Source organism: Rhineura floridana, chromosome 3, assembly GCF_030035675.1.
Source record: "Rhineura floridana isolate rRhiFlo1 chromosome 3, rRhiFlo1.hap2, whole genome shotgun sequence".
NCBI classification, from domain to species: domain Eukaryota; kingdom Metazoa; phylum Chordata; class Lepidosauria; order Squamata; family Rhineuridae; genus Rhineura; species Rhineura floridana.
In genome coordinates, this window is record NC_084482.1 from 4,852,187 (window position 1) to 4,870,909 (window position 18,723).

At 46.0% G+C, this 18,723-nt stretch overlaps 1 protein-coding gene across 3 annotated transcripts in view; it reads left to right on the top strand.

The window, feature by feature from the left end:
* SMC1A (structural maintenance of chromosomes 1A) overlaps window positions 1–17,750 on the top strand; it is a 28,721-nt gene extending 10,971 nt beyond the window's left edge. For 2 of the 3 annotated variants that reach the window (XM_061614002.1, XM_061614000.1), the window contains exons 7-25: window positions 285–425; window positions 2,935–3,017; window positions 3,324–3,531; window positions 3,643–3,828; window positions 4,377–4,556; window positions 5,148–5,294; window positions 6,534–6,671; window positions 7,433–7,549; window positions 9,267–9,373; window positions 9,498–9,639; window positions 9,761–9,906; window positions 11,231–11,384; window positions 11,473–11,583; window positions 12,754–12,910; window positions 12,998–13,152; window positions 15,059–15,210; window positions 15,988–16,057; window positions 16,183–16,293; window positions 17,187–17,750. In XM_061614002.1, coding sequence (XP_061469986.1) covers window positions 285–425; window positions 2,935–3,017; window positions 3,324–3,531; window positions 3,643–3,828; window positions 4,377–4,556; window positions 5,148–5,294; window positions 6,534–6,671; window positions 7,433–7,549; window positions 9,267–9,373; window positions 9,498–9,639; window positions 9,761–9,906; window positions 11,231–11,384; window positions 11,473–11,583; window positions 12,754–12,910; window positions 12,998–13,152; window positions 15,059–15,210; window positions 15,988–16,057; window positions 16,183–16,293; window positions 17,187–17,270 — 2,589 coding nt within the window. In that variant the 3' untranslated portion in view covers window positions 17,271–17,750. The remainder of the gene's footprint in view (window positions 1–284; window positions 426–2,934; window positions 3,018–3,323; window positions 3,532–3,642; window positions 3,829–4,376; window positions 4,557–5,147; window positions 5,295–6,533; window positions 6,672–7,432; window positions 7,550–9,266; window positions 9,374–9,497; window positions 9,640–9,760; window positions 9,907–11,230; window positions 11,385–11,472; window positions 11,584–12,753; window positions 12,911–12,997; window positions 13,153–15,058; window positions 15,211–15,987; window positions 16,058–16,182; window positions 16,294–17,186) is intronic. The other variant, XM_061614001.1, reaches the window with a different exon arrangement.
* The last annotated feature ends 973 nt before the right edge of the window (window positions 17,751–18,723 follow it).

Below are 18,723 nucleotides of genomic sequence, written 5' to 3' on the forward strand. Positions count from 1 at the left end.
AGGTGTGTTCAGACAAGGGCAGAGAAATATTCCAGGAGCTTCATGAAGGGTGTTCTCATTCATGGTGTGCCTTAATGCCCAGATTGGACCAAGGAGGAAATAAAGGCCTTTGTAAGCACATAATGAAGTGTTGCGGCCCAACTTAAATATCTGGGTAGCTGTTCCCCTGGAGGGGCTTCCTGCCTCAAAGGCAACTACTGCTCTGTCGTGGGGCATGGAATCCTGGGCAGGTGTCCCCAAATTCCACAGGTTCATTCTCTTTTGTTCCCACCCTTACAAAACAGGTGAAAAAATATCACCGGCTGAAGGAGGAGGCCAGCAAGAGAGCGGCCACCCTGGCCCAGGAACTGGAGAAATTCAACCGTGATCAGAAGGCGGATCAGGACCGCCTTGATCTGGAGGAGAGGAAGAAAGTAGAGACTGAGGTGAGTTTTACCCTGACTTGATCTCCCTGCTGGAGAAAATCCCCAGAACTCAGCCTGCATGCCCTGTACCCAGGAATGCGCAGACTCTATGCCTTAAAACAACAAAAAAGCCCACCTGCACCCAGGAGATCCAGATTCTGCTTCAAGAATCTGCATGTTAGATAAATTAGACAAATAAATAGTATTTCAAACAAATATTATTTTTTAAAAATCAGGCAAACTGAGTGTAACTGCATAACTTCTCTTATCTCGCATTTGTTTTTTACTGACCAGGTTTCCCTGTCCTTTTCATCAGTCATCACAGAGCCTCCTCTTCTCCCCCCCCCCCCCCGGGCCTACTTTCTTACTATCACCTCAGCTTACACTTCTCAAAAAGCCATGTGAGAAAAGACTTCAGGCAATGAGCAGGCAAAAGCAAAAGCGTGAGGAGCCCTAACAGCTTACATATAGATATGTATTATATGTAATTTTCAACCTTACTAGTGTCATATCGATGACGCCATGCTTCAAATTCCCTAGTGACTGCTCCGAATGGCATCATGTGCTTGTTTTTATCTTTTTGTACACCGCCCAGAGAGCCTTCGGGCTTAGGGCGGTATATAAATTAAACTAACTAACTAAATAAATAAATAAAATCATGTAGCGGTTAAAAGCATTGGGGAGAAAATGGTTCCCTGCAGAACCGTATAGCATAAGTGCCAGCAGGGGGATGGGAAGCAGAGAGAGAGAGACTGAAAATGGAAACATTGCTAGTGAGGGGAAATAAGAGACAAACCAACTTGAGACTAACTCATTGTGGAGATGTTTTTTTAAAATAGGCCAATATCCCAGGCTAAGGTCTGAAGGCGCATGAGGCCAGCACCCTGCTGAAGCTAAGCAGGGTCAGGTCTGGTCAGTGCCTGGATGGGAGACCACGTGGGAACCATATGTAAGCCGCCTGGGTTTCTATTATGAAAAGAAAGGCGGGGTATAAATGTAATAAATAAATAAGTAAAAAGTTAAGGCTCATGGTAGTGCAAACGCTGAGATATTGCAGTCTGAGCAGGTCTAACTAGGCCTTAGCAGAGTTCAGTGTCCAATTTGAAAAACCCAGCTGTATTGGGATTTGAAACACTTGCTGTATAACGGGGTGGGGATCCTGCGGCTCTCTAGATCGGCCTTTCCCAACCAGTGTGCCTCCAGATGTTGTTGGACCACAAGTCCCATCTTTCCTGACCATTGGCAATGCTGACTGAGACTGATGGGAGTTGTGGTCCAACAACATCTGGAGGCACACTGGTTGGGAAAGGCTGCTCTAGATGTTGCTGGGCCACAAGTCCCATCAGCCCCAAGCAGCATGACCAATTGTCAGATCATGGGAGTTGTAGTCTAGTAACATCTGGAGGGCTACAGGTTCCCCATCCCTGCTCTATAAAGAGAGGCTGGAGGATCTTGGAATTTTTAAAGGAAAAACAGCTAGTAAGGGTTGGGAGAGCACGTAAGGGCCAGAAAGAAAATGGTTCACTGGGGCTGATGAGGAAGTATGAATAGAAATGGCTTGAGGCCTCAGCAGCATCTATGTAGGACGGCCTTCAGAGGTTTTGGACTACAACTTCAGTAATTCTTCACAGTTGGCAGTGCTGGCTGGGGCTGATGAGAGTTGTAGTCCAAAGCGTCTGGAGGGCACCATGTTAGGGAAAGCTGCTGCCGGAAAATTTTAGGAATTGTTGACAGACAACAGGCGGTGTTGACAGGCAATGGTTTTAAATACATGTTTTTCACTGTCTATTGATAGTTCCAGTGTTTTAATATTTTTTTTATAAACCACTTTGCAGTTTTATTACAATCAAGTGGTATATAAATTTTATTAAATAAAATGTTCCAAAGGAAAATGAAGATTAGGTTTGAGGAACCTGTGGCCCTCCAGATGTTGCTGAACTATAACTGTCATCATCCCTTGCCACTGGTCATGTTTGCTGAGCCTGATGGGAGTTCAGCAACATACGGAGAGAGCAAAAGGTTCCCCAGACCTGCTGTAAGGGAAGCTTGAAGGATAGAATTTCCTTCTTCCATGAAACAGGTGCGATCCAGAGGCTTTTTGCTTGTTCATACCCAAGACCGACCTTTAATCCCAACTACAATGTGAGGCCTACTTTTTAATGTTCGTGTCTTTTGTTTATCTCTTTGTATATCCAGAGTGGTCTGTTTTTCTAGACTTTTCTCCACTTGGCTCTCTGCCTGTCAGTCTTTCTCTTTATTTCTCTAAAAGATGTCTTTGATGCCTCTTAGATGATCTAGTTTTCAACTAATTTATTGAACACCAATAGGTTAAGTGACCTTGTTGGTTCCTAATGATGAGGTGGTTCTCATTGAGGGAGTCAAAGCCTTGCACTTGGCATTGGTGTATTTATTTAACAAAATGTATATACTGCTTGACTGTGAGAAACCTTTAAGTGGTTTATAAGTGGTTGAATTGGGCCCTGGCTTTGAGCTAAGCTCCTTGATTTGTTTTCTTCATCTTGTTTTGTAGGCCAAGATAAAGCAGAAATTGCGGGAGATTGAAGAAAACCAGAAGCGCATTGAGAAGTTGGAGGAGTACATCGCCACTAGCAAGTAAGACCAAGGAGGTGGCATGTAATCCTCCTCATAATGTTGGAGAGGTGTGTGTGCCTTGAGTAGGCCATATAGGGAAGGGATAAGCAAGGTGGGCTTCATGTTGGGGTTGCTTAGGAAGCCACTCTATAAGCAGAGGTGGTGAACGATGGGAATTGTAGTCCAGCAGCCTCTGGAGGACTATAGTTTCCCCATCCCTGCTGTAAGCCATCGTGTTAGTCCCGCCGACACAGTGCCACTGGATATGATTCAGGCACAAAGTCCTCAGGGAGCTTCTGCGCCATCTTCTCACTGCTCCTTCTGTAGGCAGTCCTTGGAAGAGCAAAAGAAGCTGGAGGGGGAGCTGACGGAGGAGGTGGAGCTGGCAAAACGCCGGATTGATGAGATCAACAAAGAGCTGAACCAGGTGATGGAACAGCTGGGGGATGCTCGCATTGACCGGCAGGAGAACAGCCGGCAGCAGCGCAAGGCCGAGATCATGGAAAGCATCAAGCGGCTCTACCCTGGCTCTGTGGTAGGTGACACTTCAGAACAGCAGAAACAACAAGCGCATCAGGGCTGAGCATGGGGTGTATGGCAGAAGGATGATGGGGCAGAACTGCTCATTCTTCCTTGCTTCCCGCAGTATGGGCGTCTAATTGATCTCTGCCAGCCAACCCAGAAGAAGTATCAGATAGCTGTCACCAAGGTGCTGGGCAAGAACATGGATGCCATCATTGTTGACTCAGAGAAGACTGGCCGGGACTGCATCCAGTACATCAAGGAGCAGCGAGGAGAGCCTGAGACTTTTCTGCCGCTTGACTACCTTGAGGTGAGGCCTAACGAGGCTGAGGCTTTGTCATGGACTTGGACCCCCATGTATGCTGCCTGAGCTTCTCGGGGCAGAAATTGAGAAGACAGATAAATGTCCATGTTTGAGCTAGCCTGCCTCTTTGTGGTAAGGTGGCCTTTCTCTTGACTGGAATTTTTGAGTTCACTGGTTGGAGTAACTTCATGAAGGGTATACAAATTGGCATAAACTTGTCACTTTGTAGTCCTCTGCCCACCTCCAGACACAAACTGCTCAGACACTGCATCTATATATATATATATATATATACAGACATACCCAGCTTAACGTCGCCTCGCTATAACATACATGCTCCATACGCCACCATACCCCGCTTAATGTATGCGTGCTTTGTAATTACGGACACTTAATGGGACGACGACGGTGCCATCTAGTGGTGATTGCTGTGCAGTACATGCATAGATAATTGCTTCACTTTAAGTACATTTTCACTTTACATACACGCTCCAGTCCATTGCGTATGTTAAAGCGGGGTATATATACAATTTTCCCTATTCCTCCATTCCCAGGTGAAACCCACAGATGAAAAGCTCCGGGAGCTGAAAGGAGCCAAGCTGGTGATCGACGTGATTCGCTATGAGCCACCTCACATCAAGAAGGCCCTGCAGTATGCTTGTGGGAATGCCCTTGTGTGTGACAACGTGGAGGATGCCCGTCGCATTGCCTTTGGTGGGCACCAGCGTCACAAGGTCAGAGGGGTCTTCACACGCAACCCCTTTAAACCTCCCACCGCTTGGCCTCCCCTAAAACTGCAAACACAATCCCAGTCAAAATTCTGTACCAAAAAAACCTGAATTTCTGTTAACTGCGTAGATGTATGCAAATTAAGAAAATGTGCTTATATTTCCTTTCCATGTTTATTTGGTTTCTGCCAGTTGTTGGAGCAGCAAATAGTCAGCATAAGGACACCAAAGCCCCAGCATCTTACTAATGGTTATCTTAGCCCCTCTGGCCTCTCCTTTGGTTTTGGAAAATTTACCAAATCTTGTTCATGTGCATCTGTCTTTGAAGCCAGAAGGGCTAGAAACTCATTTTTAATAATCATTTAAAGAGGAGATTTTCAACATGCTGAATTCTGCACTCAATTCCCAATTCTGCAGAACACTCTCAGCCCTGTCTTCACTGCAAGCCACAAAATGCTTCTTCCTCCTTGCATGACATCTTTGTGGAATCATAATTGCTGCCATTGCTAGCTGCCATTGCCTCTGATAGCCAAGACTTGACATTGCTGCAACTTCTTGGCATGACATATTGTGTTCTTTCTTTCTTTCCTCTTTCAGACTGTAGCCCTGGATGGAACCCTGTTCCAGAAATCTGGGGTGATCTCAGGAGGTGCTAGTGACCTGAAAGCCAAGGCCAGGCGCTGGGATGAAAAGGCTGTGGATAAACTGAAAGAGAAGAAGGAGAGGCTAACGGAGGAACTAAAGGTTGGAGCTGCTTTGAGTTGTAGGATAAAGCCTGCCTTCTTCTCCTACAAGCTGTAGATAGCATGGATGCTGAAATGATTGATTGAGTTTATTTATATGCTGCCTTTCCACAGCAAGCTGTGCCCAATGCAGCTTTCAACAACCATTCAAAACTGTGAATCATTGGGGGTAGGAGAGAGAACCTGAGGCATTGCTGAAGGTCCTCAGCTTGGAATTTGCCAGGATTCCTTTGTGGTGCGGAAGGGGCATAGAGATGCGCAGCACCAAAAGGGAAGGACCTTTTGGGTTGAAGAAATTGGCACCAAAATCCTAAATGCAGAATAAAAGGGTGGGTATCCAAGCAATCTAAGGCAGGGGTTCCCATGGGCCACCAGTGGTCCGTGAGCTTCATTTACATGGTCCTCAATGTGCCCATAAAAATACAGTTAAAATTATACACCATTTAGTACAGCCCATCACGATTGCTACAACAGGCAGAAAAATCATTAAGTGACCCACTAAGACTGTCAGCAATTTTCAAGTGGTCTGTGGGGAAAACAAAGTTTAGGAACCGCTGATCCTGGGGGATCTGATTTCTAGCAGAATTCAGACTACTTCAGCCAGAGACTGAACTGTGTGGTGGAGGAACAAGGTAAGAGTACGGTGGGGTTTTGCAAGGTAGGAGGGGGATATTGAGAAAAAGAAGAGTGATAGCTTGCTGGGGAAGAAAAACTGATATGTATACATGTATGTGTGTCACTCATACATAACATAGTTCTGGATGGGACTTGGTCACCAAAATTATTGAAATGGTCATGTTCCAGGAGAGCAGCTGTGCTTAGTTTGCTGTACCAAAACAGAAAAACAGTCCTATGGTACATTGAATACTAACAAGCCTATTGTGGTATGACCTGTCAGATGCATTTGATGAAACAGGCTCTTGTCTGTAGAGAGATGTGTCTCCGCAACCTTGTTTTTTAAGATGTTACAGAGTGCCATAGTTTTTGCTTGAAGTCATACTGTAGAGACAGTGCATGAATGCATCTTTTTAGGGGGCTGCATGGGGATTTTTTTTTTGCCTTGGTATCATTCAGTTTTCTGAGACAGCATTAGGGTTTCTCTTTTACGTCTCATTATTTTTTTCCTGCCGTTTAGCTGCTTCACCTCAGAGTTGGCTGCAGCACAGCAACAAGGTCGTTTTCTCATTCAGGTTTTCTTTCTCCTCCCTGTTCCCCCTGCATCTCTTCTTCTCGTTTCCAGGAGCAAATGAAGGCCAAACGAAAGGAAGCAGAGCTGCGCCAAGTCCAGTCACAGGCCCATGGCTTGCAAATGCGCCTGAAATACTCTCAGAGTGATTTGGAGCAAACCAAGACCCGCCATCTTGCGCTGAATCTCCAGGTATGGTTGCTTGCTGGGGCCAGAAGCCCTTCAGGCCTCCAACTTTTCCATGGTTGGTCGGTCTATGATTTATGTGGGGAATGCTGCCTCTTGCCTTTGGGACTAAAGCAGCAATTCCCATGTGGTGGACATGGGAGATGGTGCAGTAGACGATGTTAAGGAAGGCTTGTGTGGAGGCCTGTCTGTTTACAGCACAGAGGAGTCTTGAACCAAACCCAAATCCAGTTGGTTCCTCACCACCGACCTGCTTGAAACACTTCAACTCTTGGGTTAGCCAAGTGGGGGCCTCCTGATGTTGCTGGATTGCAACTCCCACCATCCCTGAATGCTGGCCATGATGGCTGAGACTAATGGGAGTTGGAGGGCCACAGTTTGCCCACTCTTGGGCCAGAACACCTCTGTTAGCTTAATTTGTATCTTGGGGCTAATGTCTTAATGAAGTGTGTGATAACCTGCTGTTAGGTAAATGGCATGTTGATTGTGAACAGGCACACTTCCAAAAGAGTAGTTGTGTTAGTCTGTTATAGCAAAAACAACAGAATCCTCTGCTGCCTTTGAAAGACCAGCAAGGTTGTTGTGGCATACATGTTCACCCCATGCCCAGACATAAACTCTGAAGCCCCAGCTGTGCCATTTTTGCAAAGGAACTGAATTGTAATTCACTTTTCCCTTTAAAGAAGGGGTGGGGGAGAGAGAGATCCCTAACATCAATCCCCCAGTGCCCCAAAATTATGTCCCTAATCGAATGCTATATCCAACAGGAGAAGTCCAAGCTAGAAAGTGAACTGGCCAATTTCGGGCCCCGCATCAATGACATCAAGCGCATCATCCAGGGGAGGGAGCGTGAGATGAAGGAGCTGAAGGAGAAGATGAACCAGGTGTGGTGGATCAAGGCTTAGGGCAGCCAGAAGGGCTGGGCCTGAGGTGTTTGTTGTTGTTTCCTTTTATCATTTATTACTGCCTCCTGAAGGAGCCCAAGGTGGTCAACATTATAAATATGATCTATAAAATAATTAAAAACATCTACAACAGCCTTCATCAACCTGATGCACATGCTGGCTGAGGCTGATGGGAGTTGTAGTCTAAAACATCTGGACAGCACCAGGCTGACAAAGGCTGGTCTACAGCTATATATCTAAACAATATAAAAACATATCCAGTAACAAGCCACTGAATCCCAAACATTCAGCTTCCAAATGCCTGAGCAAATGGAAATGTCATTCATGTCTAAATATCAACAATGTAGGGACAATTGTCCTTATCCTGAGGCAGGGGGTCCACAGTTGGGGCACCATCACACAGAAGGCCTTGTCTCACGTCAATGCTCCACAAGCTGTACTATTTGCGATACCACTCAGCAGAGGCCTCCCTTGCAGATCTTGGAGTACATGTATTGAAGGAGACTATATTTCACGTACTTGGGCTTCAAGCCTATTAGGACTTTCTACACCAGTACCGACACCTTGAAATGTGCCTGTTAACCACTCCCTGGACCCACCCAGTCAGTCCCTTCCTTTTAGATTTTGCCAACCATGATGGACTAGGGGGGGCCTAGAGAACATGTGATTGGCCTAACCCATGTAAGTGTCTTGTGCACAACCTCAGGCCCCAATAACCAAAACTGTTCCTAAACATTCTGATTAGACCGTGCACTAGTGGCCTCTGCAGGATCTGCAACCCCTGTGGTGTTGGATTCAGAATGAATATCAGCAACTTTGCCCTTAAGGTACTTCTCAAATCTATCACAAGAGGCTCCCAAGTGGTCAGCTGTTCCTTATCTCATTCTGTATTGAACCAGCCAGGGTGGGAGAGACTGGAAGGGGGAAGACAGAAAATGGTGGGAAGCTGGTGTGGGACGGCTGCAGCAATGGCAGGTGTTGGGGAAAGAGTGAGGAAGGTAGTAAGACGTGACCTTGTCCTGACATTCACCTTCTGCTCTGGTGGTTTTGAAACTGCATCCCAAGGAACTCAAGTGGGATGCAAATATGCAGATTAATAAATAATGAACTCCAGGTTTCCCCAGAAATTTATATGGGTTCCTTAATCAGTAATGGAGGGCAAGTACCCCTGAATGGTAGCCAGCCCACCAATGTAGATCTTCCCCTACGGTTCACAAGACCAGGGTGAAAGATGTATTCTAGGGTGCGCACTGTTGGTTAACATGGAGAATTAACTACCTCTAGCGGACCACATGCTTTGCCTACAGAGGGTTTCAGGTTCAATCCCTGTCATTTCCAGTCAAGAGGACCAGGGAGCAAGTGATGTGTTGAGCCACTGCCAGTCAGAGGAGGCAACACTGGGCTAAGTGGACCAATATTCTGACCTGGTACATAAGGCATCTTCCTACCAATGAAGCCCAGTAGATTTTGCCAACACTGGCTGAATTGCCTCTGTGCTCTAGAGCATGCCCCAGAATCTTCTAAAATGCGGCAGACAAATCATTGTAGATCAATGTAGAAAAGGTTTCCTGAAGTTAAAAAGTTGGTTGGCTGTGGTGGTGGTGTTTTTTTTTTTTTTTTAAAAATACCCACTCAAAAACTGCTCTGCTCCATCCCATGACACTCACCTCACTGTCGCCTGTTCTCATCCTTGCAGGTGGAAGATGAGGTATTTGAGGAGTTCTGCCGAGAGATTGGGGTGAGGAACATCAGGGAGTTTGAGGAGGAGAAGGTGAAACGGCAGAATGAGATTGCCAAGAAAAGGTACTAACCCCACTTCTTGACACACACACACCCTCATGTCTCTCAGTCTGAAGAATACTGAAGCCGGACAAATCCAAGGTTGGGTTTGGATCCCGGACTCACTCTTTCCTCTGTCCCTCTGCAGGCTGGAGTTTGAGAATCAGAAGACCCGTCTAGGTATTCAGCTTGACTTTGAGAAGAACCAGCTGAAGGAGGATCAGGACAAAGTGCACATGTGGGAGCAGACAGTCAAGAAGGATGAAGCTGAGATAGAGAAGCTCAAGAAGGTGAAGGGGAAGGGAGCTGTTCCAGGAGGAGGAGTTACACCTGTGTCATGAAGGTGGGAAGAAGCAGTAAAGTCTGTGGTAGGGTTCACAGTCTCTCTCTCTCTCTCTGCCCCCACTTAAGGAGGAACAGCGGCACATGAAGATCATTGACGAGACCATGGCGCAGCTGCAGGACCTGAAGAACCAGCACTTGGCCAAGAAATCTGAAGTGAATGACAAGAACCATGAGATGGAGGAGATCCGGAAGAAGCTGGGTGGGGCCAACAAGTGAGTCTTGGCCTCTGAGGCTCTTCCCTCCCCCCCCATTCCCTTCCCCTCTTTTTTTCAGGGATCTTGGATTTTTGGTGCTGGATTGATAACCTTTTCCCTTTCTCTGAGGTGGGAACACTAAAGGATGTAAAAACCTCCAGAGGCAAATTGTGTGCTGGATCAGACCAGGTGCAGCATCCCGTTTCCAGTGACAGCCATCCAGAAAGCTTTGAAAAGTTTTAAGTGGGTTGTCCAAGTATCACTTTTCGTTCCCAGCATCTTGTACTCGGAGGTACACTTCCTCAGGACATGGAGGTTCCATTTAGCTGTCATAGTTGATAGCTATTAACGGAGCACATGTCTGTGAATTTGTCTTTTCTTTTTGAAAGCACAAGATCTGCAAACTGAGCGACTGAGCTCTACTGCAGACTTTACTGCTTCTTCCCACCTCCATGCCACAGACTCATGGCTTCGTAGCCATTCCTCCCATGGGTTCCCTATGCCTGATGGTGTTGTGGCCCCGTGCCCTCAGGAGGATTATATGAAACAGATTTTTTTGCTGTTCTCTCTTTTCACACTGTTCATGATTGATTGACCTGTTCCTCCTTAGCTGTTCCCTCCACAATTTAAAAAAAAAACCATTTCCTTATCTCACGGCTCCCCACAAGCTATGTCCTGAGGTCACTAGATTTGCACCCCACCCTCCCCCATCTGTCCAATGGGAATTAGTGACTTGAACCTCCATTAACAGGCATGTTGTGCCTGTGGAGCCCAGTGTCTTTTGGTAGGTGACATTACAGCACCAGAAAGTGGCTAGCCTATAAAACAAGGGGAATATGAGGAAGGAAAACCAAAATGCTAGAAGAATAAGTGTTTATTTGTAATCCAAGCCCAAAGAGAAGGAAAATACAACCCATGGACAGAGAGTGTGGGTGCATAAACAGAAGAGTGGTTCGTAAGTCTCCTGCACCATTGTTATGTGCTCTGGGATGCCCTGCCTGAGACGTACCTGATCAGAGAAGCCACCCCAGAGTCCTTGACACCACTTCAGCCTTGGGTCCCTAGACGTTGTTTGACTACAACTCCCATCAACCCCAGCCAGCTTAGCGGATGGCCAAGGGTGATGGAAGTTACAGTCCCAACAACATCTGGGGACCCAAGGTTGGAGAGCAGTGCTATACACCAAGGATAGTGAATCTGTAACCCTCTAAATGTCCCTGGACTCCAACTCTCAGCAGCAGCCTAAGCAAGCCAACGGTTGAGGGCTATGGGATAGGACCAAGGATTTCATAAAGGTGCAGACATCTCAAATCTGCGCCTCCTCTTTGGTTTTTCCCTGCAGGGAGATGACTCACTTGCAAAAGGAAGTGACAGCCATTGAAACCAAGCTGGAGCAGAAGCGCAGCGACCGCCACAATCTGCTGCAAGCCTGCAAAATGCAGGACATCAAACTGCCCCTCTCCAAAGGCACCATGGATGATATCAGCCAGGAGGAGGTAGGAAGATTGTCCCCAAACAGCAGATGATATGTGTGAGGCCCAAATAGGAGAGTGAAATGGTTCTCTTCTTTTGACTCGGGCACAGGGTGGCTCCCAGGGGGAGGAGACGGCCAGCAGCTCACAGAGGACCTCCAACATGTATGCTCGAGAAGCTCTCATTGAGATTGACTACAGTGACCTGTCTGAGGATCTGAAGGTAATGGTCCTGTTGAGTCTGCTCTCTCTAGGGAAGAGCTGAGGGGGTGGAAGGTTGCCTTTCATCCCACCCTAGTGATAAGTCCATAAAACACAGCAATGCACCTGTGTATTTGCTTATTTATTTAAAATATTTAAATTCTTACCATTCTATCAAACCGTCTACAAGGTGGCTTCCATCCAAAGTAAAAACAACATTAAAAACCAGGGCAGAATGAACTGTAGTGAAATGCTGCGAATGCATATCAGCAAACTATAACATGGTCTAGCTATGACTTCCCCTAAAATCTCTACACAAAAAGTAGAAGCTTTTAAAGTACTGCCACAGGCCCATCATGAGGAAGCCAGGCAAGTTGCCCTCAGGAAGGAGGATCAGATTCTGGGTGCTAAGACTCACAAAGCCCTGTTGCATATAATTGCCCACCACACCTGACAGTGAGGGAACACAAAATCGGGTCTTAAAAGCTGTATCTGAGTGAACAGGAAGGTTTGTATAGGAAATATCCTGGGACCAACCCATTTAGGGCTTTACATTTCTGGCTGTGCTCGATTGGAGGGTTCTCCTCCACTTGTCAATCTTCCTCCCCTGATTCTTCAGGGATAAAATGGGGCTGTCTTCCCTATGTTCTTTGTCATCCACATGTAATCCCCTTTTGTCTCCACTGAACCATGGTCGATCCGTGTGCCTTATAAACGTAAGTTTGGAACTTCTGTTTAGGGGCCAGTTTAGCATCGTTATCTAGAGTAAAAATGTTTATTTTAAACTTGCAACATGACTTTCTCCCTCCTTACCTGACCCTTTTGATCTTACCAAAAACATTAAAATTGGAATCTGGGGGTGATGGTGCACTGTGACTTCTCACAGATTGTTCCCACATGTGCCATACCTTTTGTCCATGGGGAGGGGAAAGGGATTCTACATGGACTCTGCCCCAGTGGTAACTCTGGAAAGTTTGCTAAAAGTGCCCTCCTCTCCCAGACAATTGACTCAAAAGGTCCTTGGGATTCTCCCTCACCCCAGAGTTTGGTTGGATAGAGAAAGTAGTGGCAGCTCCCTTCTCAGGCATTTTTCTAAGGCAGATGTTTCTGAGTTCTTTTGAAACTCCTGGGTTTTTGGGGGACTGCTAGAGTCTGAGACTCCCAGAACCACCTCCTGTTATTCCCCTTACAGGATGTCCAGGCTGAAGATGAGATCAAGCAGGAGATGAACCAGCTGCAACAGAAGCTGAATGAGCAGCAGAGTATCCTACAGCGAATTGCTGCTCCTAACATGAAGGCCATGGAGAAGTTGGAGAGTGTGCGGGACAAATTCCAGGAGACCTCTGATGGTACAGGATCACCCTTGTGACCTCTTAGTTTAGAGTGCTGGTGGGCTGGGGACATTCATGCTTGCTCCTCTTTCTTTGCCCTGGTAGAATTTGAGGCTGCCCGGAAACGTGCCAAGAAAGCCAAGCAGGCCTTTGAACAGATCAAAAAGGAGCGCTTTGACCGCTTCAACTCCTGCTTTGAGTCAGTGGCCACCAACATTGATGAAATCTACAAAGCCTTGTCACGAAACAGCAGTGCCCAGGTGAGAACACCCCTGGCCTACCATGGACAGCCAACACTGTTGCAGACAGGAATGTTCTGTTTAATCCATGCTCTTAAAAATAAAAGCCAGGCAACCTAAATTCTGAGTCAAGAAGAGCTGAATTCTGTAACCTGTATAAATTATATCAGTTGGGCAGATATGCATAGTTTTTTATTTTGCATAATGCTTTCCTGCTAACATTTACTCTTTACCATTTATTCTGGTTTTGTTGTTTATGGGGAGGGGCAAGGAGCTATGCAGGGCTCTGACACCCCATCCACAGCCAGTCCCCTACCTTTCGAGATCTTAGCAGGCATCACCCGAATACGTTCCAGCATAACTCCTTAGCGTGGGGACTAGCAACTTGCTCCTGCATTATTTTTTCCTTTTTTAAAACAATTGTAAGTAAAGCAGAGATTCCCAAGAAACTGAATTCTACGTCTAGAGCCACATTCGGCACTTGTTGTGTACCTCTGCAGAATTGTTGTGTACATGCAGTCAGATATTAAGATGTTCAAATATTTCTTGGATTATATTATGGATGCCTTATTTTAAAACAGGATGAACACCATAATGTATGTGTGTGTTTTCCTCCCATAATTGACCAAAGATTGGTTGATTTGCCGTAGTTTTGCTTTCCAGTTTGCAACAAACTGGCTTCAAATTCCATTACCATGCAAGTCAGATTCTAAGACTTCACTTCAAGCAGATTATAGAAATTGTATTCATGCAGATTTGCTTTCCAGTTGCAAACAAAATTGTCTCCTAAAACATCAATCTAAACCCCAAAAGACTGATTACAGCTTAGCTGCTGTTATTATTCGTATGCAAAATATGCTATCTATCCATATGTTGGGCTTTGAAATGCTCTCTTGCATTGTCAGACAAATCATACCAACTGGCAATCGCCTGAGCCTCTCGGAGCCCTACTTTTGTGGAAACAGGCTTCTGGGTGTGTATCCCATGCTTCAGGAGGAGCTGTCCGCGCTGCCCCAGTCAAATGGGCTGCAAAAGTACGCTTGCTTGTTTGTGAGGAGTGGGGGACCTAATACAGCCTCCATTTTCATTGTTCCCAAATATATGATGGACAGTATTGTCAGCCCAGTTCCTCACTGGTGGTTTTCTGCAACCATTTAGACTAGAAATTTGATCATTTTAAAGAATTTGTGCCACTTTTTGGCTTTCTGAATAGTACAGTAGGGCCCCGATTCTCAGTGCCCTGCTTTTCGGCGTTACACTAATACGGCGCCAGCAGGGTGATCAGCTGGAGGGGGGCTGGAGCTCCCCGCACTCCAGACTCCTGCACTCCAGCTGATCGTGCCGGAGGAGGGGAAGATCTGATCTTCTCCTCCTCTGGTGCAATCAGCGGGTTAGATTCCAGACCCCCACGCTACAGCTGATCCACTTTTTGGCAGTTTTCGCTTTCCAGCGGGGGTCTAAAAACCTAACCTGCCGTATGAGTGGGGCCCTACTGTACAAGATTCCAGATAAGCTTGAATTCCACAATACTATTGTTGCCAGGAAGGTTTTGGGTTGGCCCCCCCTCCCTCCCTTCCTTCTTGCATGTATCATTGGACTAGCAAGCCCTAATGGATCTGTCATTCTATCTTTTCTCATGAAAGCTTATTTTAACAGGCTCTGGTTCTATTTCATAGTACTATGAAACTGATTTAAGAAGCTACCTTGTGCCTGGTATGGTCAACACTGAGTGGCCATCTAGGATTTCAGACAGCCTGGGTTCCTTCCTAGACCTACCTGGAGATGCCAGGGATCAGTGCATAACATGTGCTCTATCTACTGACCTATGGCCCTTGCCCATGAAAGATGAGTCTCGGGTATTGGCCATTGGTGTGAAGATTTCTGATTGTCTCTCTTCATCTTGATATCCTTTCATCTCTTTCTGCAGGCCTTCCTGGGTCCTGAGAACCCTGAGGAGCCTTATTTGGATGGCATCAATTATAATTGTGTAGCCCCTGGCAAGCGCTTCCGGCCCATGGACAACCTATCTGGTGGGGAGAAAACAGTGGCAGCCTTAGCTCTGCTGTTTGCCATCCACAGGTAAGGTCAACCTTTTTTCTAAGGAGGGTCGGTTTGCACTGTTGTCTCTAAAGGTTTGGGTTTAGAATTCTCCAGGATTTTTTGGGTGAGTGGGGGAGGTAAGATGGTGGAGATGACTCGAGGTTCTTGGACTCCCTTCCTGTTGCTTTGCAGAAGAATCTGCATTTTAGACCAAACAGCAGAATTTATTTCTTTGATGGAGAGGAATATGAGCCAGGAGGAGGGGAGGCACACTGGAGGGGCAGATAGACATGGATGATGTGGACTGTCTTATCCAATGAATGGGTAACCTTTTGCAGATACTGTTTGTGTGTTTCCATAAGTATATCCATGAATAATCATGAAGACTAGAAACCTGCTGCCTCCTTTTTAAAATGGAACATGACATTCTTGGAAATCCTAGATGCTATCTAGAATGCCGTGTTCTATGACTCTATATACACAAACAGCCCCAGAGCTTGCATGGTTGGGAATCTTTGGGTTGTTTTCCTGGCCATGTAACCCTGGGCCTATTTTTTCAGTTTTGGATTTGGGGGATGGGAGCAGAACACAAGTGTGGAGTGTGTGCTGTGTTGTGTATAAGATCCCACGTTCATTCTCCAGCATTTGCAGTAGATGGATCTTGGGTGGCAGGTGCTGGGTAGGATCTCGGATCAGAGATCCTGGAGAACTTCTGAGCTAGGTGGACCAGTGGTCTCGGTCTCTCCCTCTCCCTCTCCCTCTCTGTATAAGGCGGCTTCATATGTTTACATAGCCATCTCTCTCTTCTGTCCCCAGCTATAAACCTGCTCCGTTTTTTGTCTTGGATGAGATCGATGCTGCTTTGGACAACACCAACATTGGGAAGGTTGGTAGAGGGCTAGATCAGATGGGGCGGCTGGATGTTATTGGCACAGCTTTGAAGATAGGTGAAGGAAGTGTTGGACAGATGAATTCTCCTTTTTTCCCCTTCTCCCTTTGTCATCCCCACAGGTGGCCAATTACATCAAGGAGCAATCCACCTGCAACTTCCAGGCCATTGTTATCTCCTTGAAGGAGGAATTCTACACTAAGGCTGAGAGCCTCATTGGCGTCTACCCTGAGGTATGGCATGAGCAGGGCAGAACGACATTTCAAACAACTCACTGCTGTTGGTGCCTCTATTAATGACACTGATGTATTTATAGCCCCTCCCGTGCCCATCCCTTTTTAATTTTCATGAGCTCATGAGATATGAAGGTCTCAAGACAAGGTGAACCTGCATTGGGGTGGGGGAGATATTTTGGGCAACATTAAGGGCAGCAGCTTAGGAGGCAACCCTCAAATAGACATACCCCTCATTTGGGAATGTCTCTTGGGTGCTTCATTGGGATGCACAAGAACAGTGAGTGAGGCTGCTGGGACACCTTTCTGCATAGAAGCCCCATCAGTAACTTGCCCTGGAGGGAAGTTCCACTCATCAGACCCAAGTCTATGGGGACAGTCAGATTGAACTTGCTCAGTGGGGAGAGAAAGGTTACAGTCTGTTATGTTCTCAGAGGGGCTATTCTTTTATTATCTCATATCTACTTTTAGCGTGTGTGTGTTTGTGTTTTAGAGGAGGAATGGCCAAAAATGAAAGAGGCGATAGTCAAATGGGTGTGAGTAACAAAGGGTGCTGTGCAACACCCTGGAACCTGTTTTGATGTAGGGCAGTGTAAAAAATTTTAAAAGAAAGGAAGAGGGGTGGGATTAGAAGACTAAAATCAATAATCCCTATAAAAGCTCCCCCCCCCATTCTCTAAATACACAGCTTCCTTGTCTTTCAAATTGTTTTTTTCTAGCTCAAGGGCAAGAGTGAATCCTGAGAGCAAAACTTTTGTGCTGTTCTAGCCTCCCTTGTATAAAATAAATAAAAATTTTGGCAGCCTGTTTGAGCTTGGGAGGCCCTGCTGAAGAGGGGTGATCTCTGAGAGTCAAGGAACAGCTATCCTATGACTCTCCCTTTACCTTTGCAGCAAGGAGACTGTGTCATCAGCAAGGTCCTGACCTTTGATCTCACCAAGTATCCTGATGCCAACCCGAACCCCAATGAGCAGTAGAAGCAGAAGGAAGAGGCTGGACACCAAGCCTCATTGCAAAACCTTTGGTCCCCTTGTGTCCCCCCCCTTCCCTGTCCTCTAAAGGCCTTAAATTGCTGTCTGCCCTTTATTTATCCTACAGATTTTTTAGTGGGTTTGGGGAGGGGAAGTACCTAAAAAGGTAAAGGGACACAATAGCATTTTTGTGTGTTTAATGGCAGGTTGTTCTCCCAAACTACTGTTGTAGAACAATTTCGCATTTCTAATTGCTGGGGATGGGGAGGAAAAGAAAAAAGGAGGGATGTCATTCCTCCCTTGTAACTTAATTTGCTTTTAAAACTCTTTATAGGACCAAAATCATGGTGGGCTCATGAGGATTCCTCCTGTGCCAAGGTCTTGCCTGTTAAGGTGTGGCTTCAGATCTTGGTGTTTTTTTCCTAGCCTGAAATCATGTGTATATGTGTCTGTGTGTGATTGAAATTAAAATATGTCACTTCCAAACTCTATCATGGTGTTCTTGCTGTGGGAGAGGGAACATTAGCATGATGTTGGGACTTGACATTGGTAGAATGCACATTGATTCTTTTATCTAGATGTGCCAAGGTTGGGCCAATGTCGCCAAGCTTCTTGAACATTCTACACACACACACACACACACCTACACCTCAACACCAACCACTGCCCCATAAATCCTGGACCTTGTGTGAGTGCTGCCAAATCTGTCAGGACTGGACAAAATTTACTAACAGGGTCCTTACGCAAACAGTGTTTGGGAGAGCATATTTATTTGGGGGGGGGTCCAGGTGAAGTCTGGAGTCTTTTGAGGCAGCTATTGATTTATAGCAGGGGCGGAGCACATCAGCACCAGACAGCATGGCCAGTTATCAGGGATGATGTAGCTGTACTCCAACAACATCTGAAGGGCTACACATTCCCCTAGCCCTGATCTCTCGTAACACAAAAAGTAAGTTATCTGGGGTGAACGGTCCTGCTCATACTCTGTAGGCTTGGAATGGGTTACATTGCAAAGGTTATTTTGTGTGGAACACAGGCACCTTAGTTTATCTCCTTTTGATACAGAAAGAAGCAGGTTTCTAGGCTTCATAGCTGAGAGGCTAAGCATGAAAACTTGTAGCCAATGTCTGAAGCCAGAAGGGCGGCTGTGGAGGATCTTCATGGCTAAGGAATGAGCTTTTTTGCACAGCTCCTTATCTTTCCCTATATGAAGGTAGGGCTGTAGTGAATATTTTCCTGTTTCAATATTTGTCCTGAAATTAGAACATGTGATCCATTCAAGCCTATTATTATTATTATTATTATTATTAATTAAATTTATACCCCGCCTTATGGCCAAAAGGCCCTCAAGGCAGCTTACAAAAACACAAATATAGCAATACACACATCAATAAAATAATGCAACTGAAAAAAGTTTGTGCTGTAAACCCATTCTTTCAATGGTGATATGCTCCCCTGG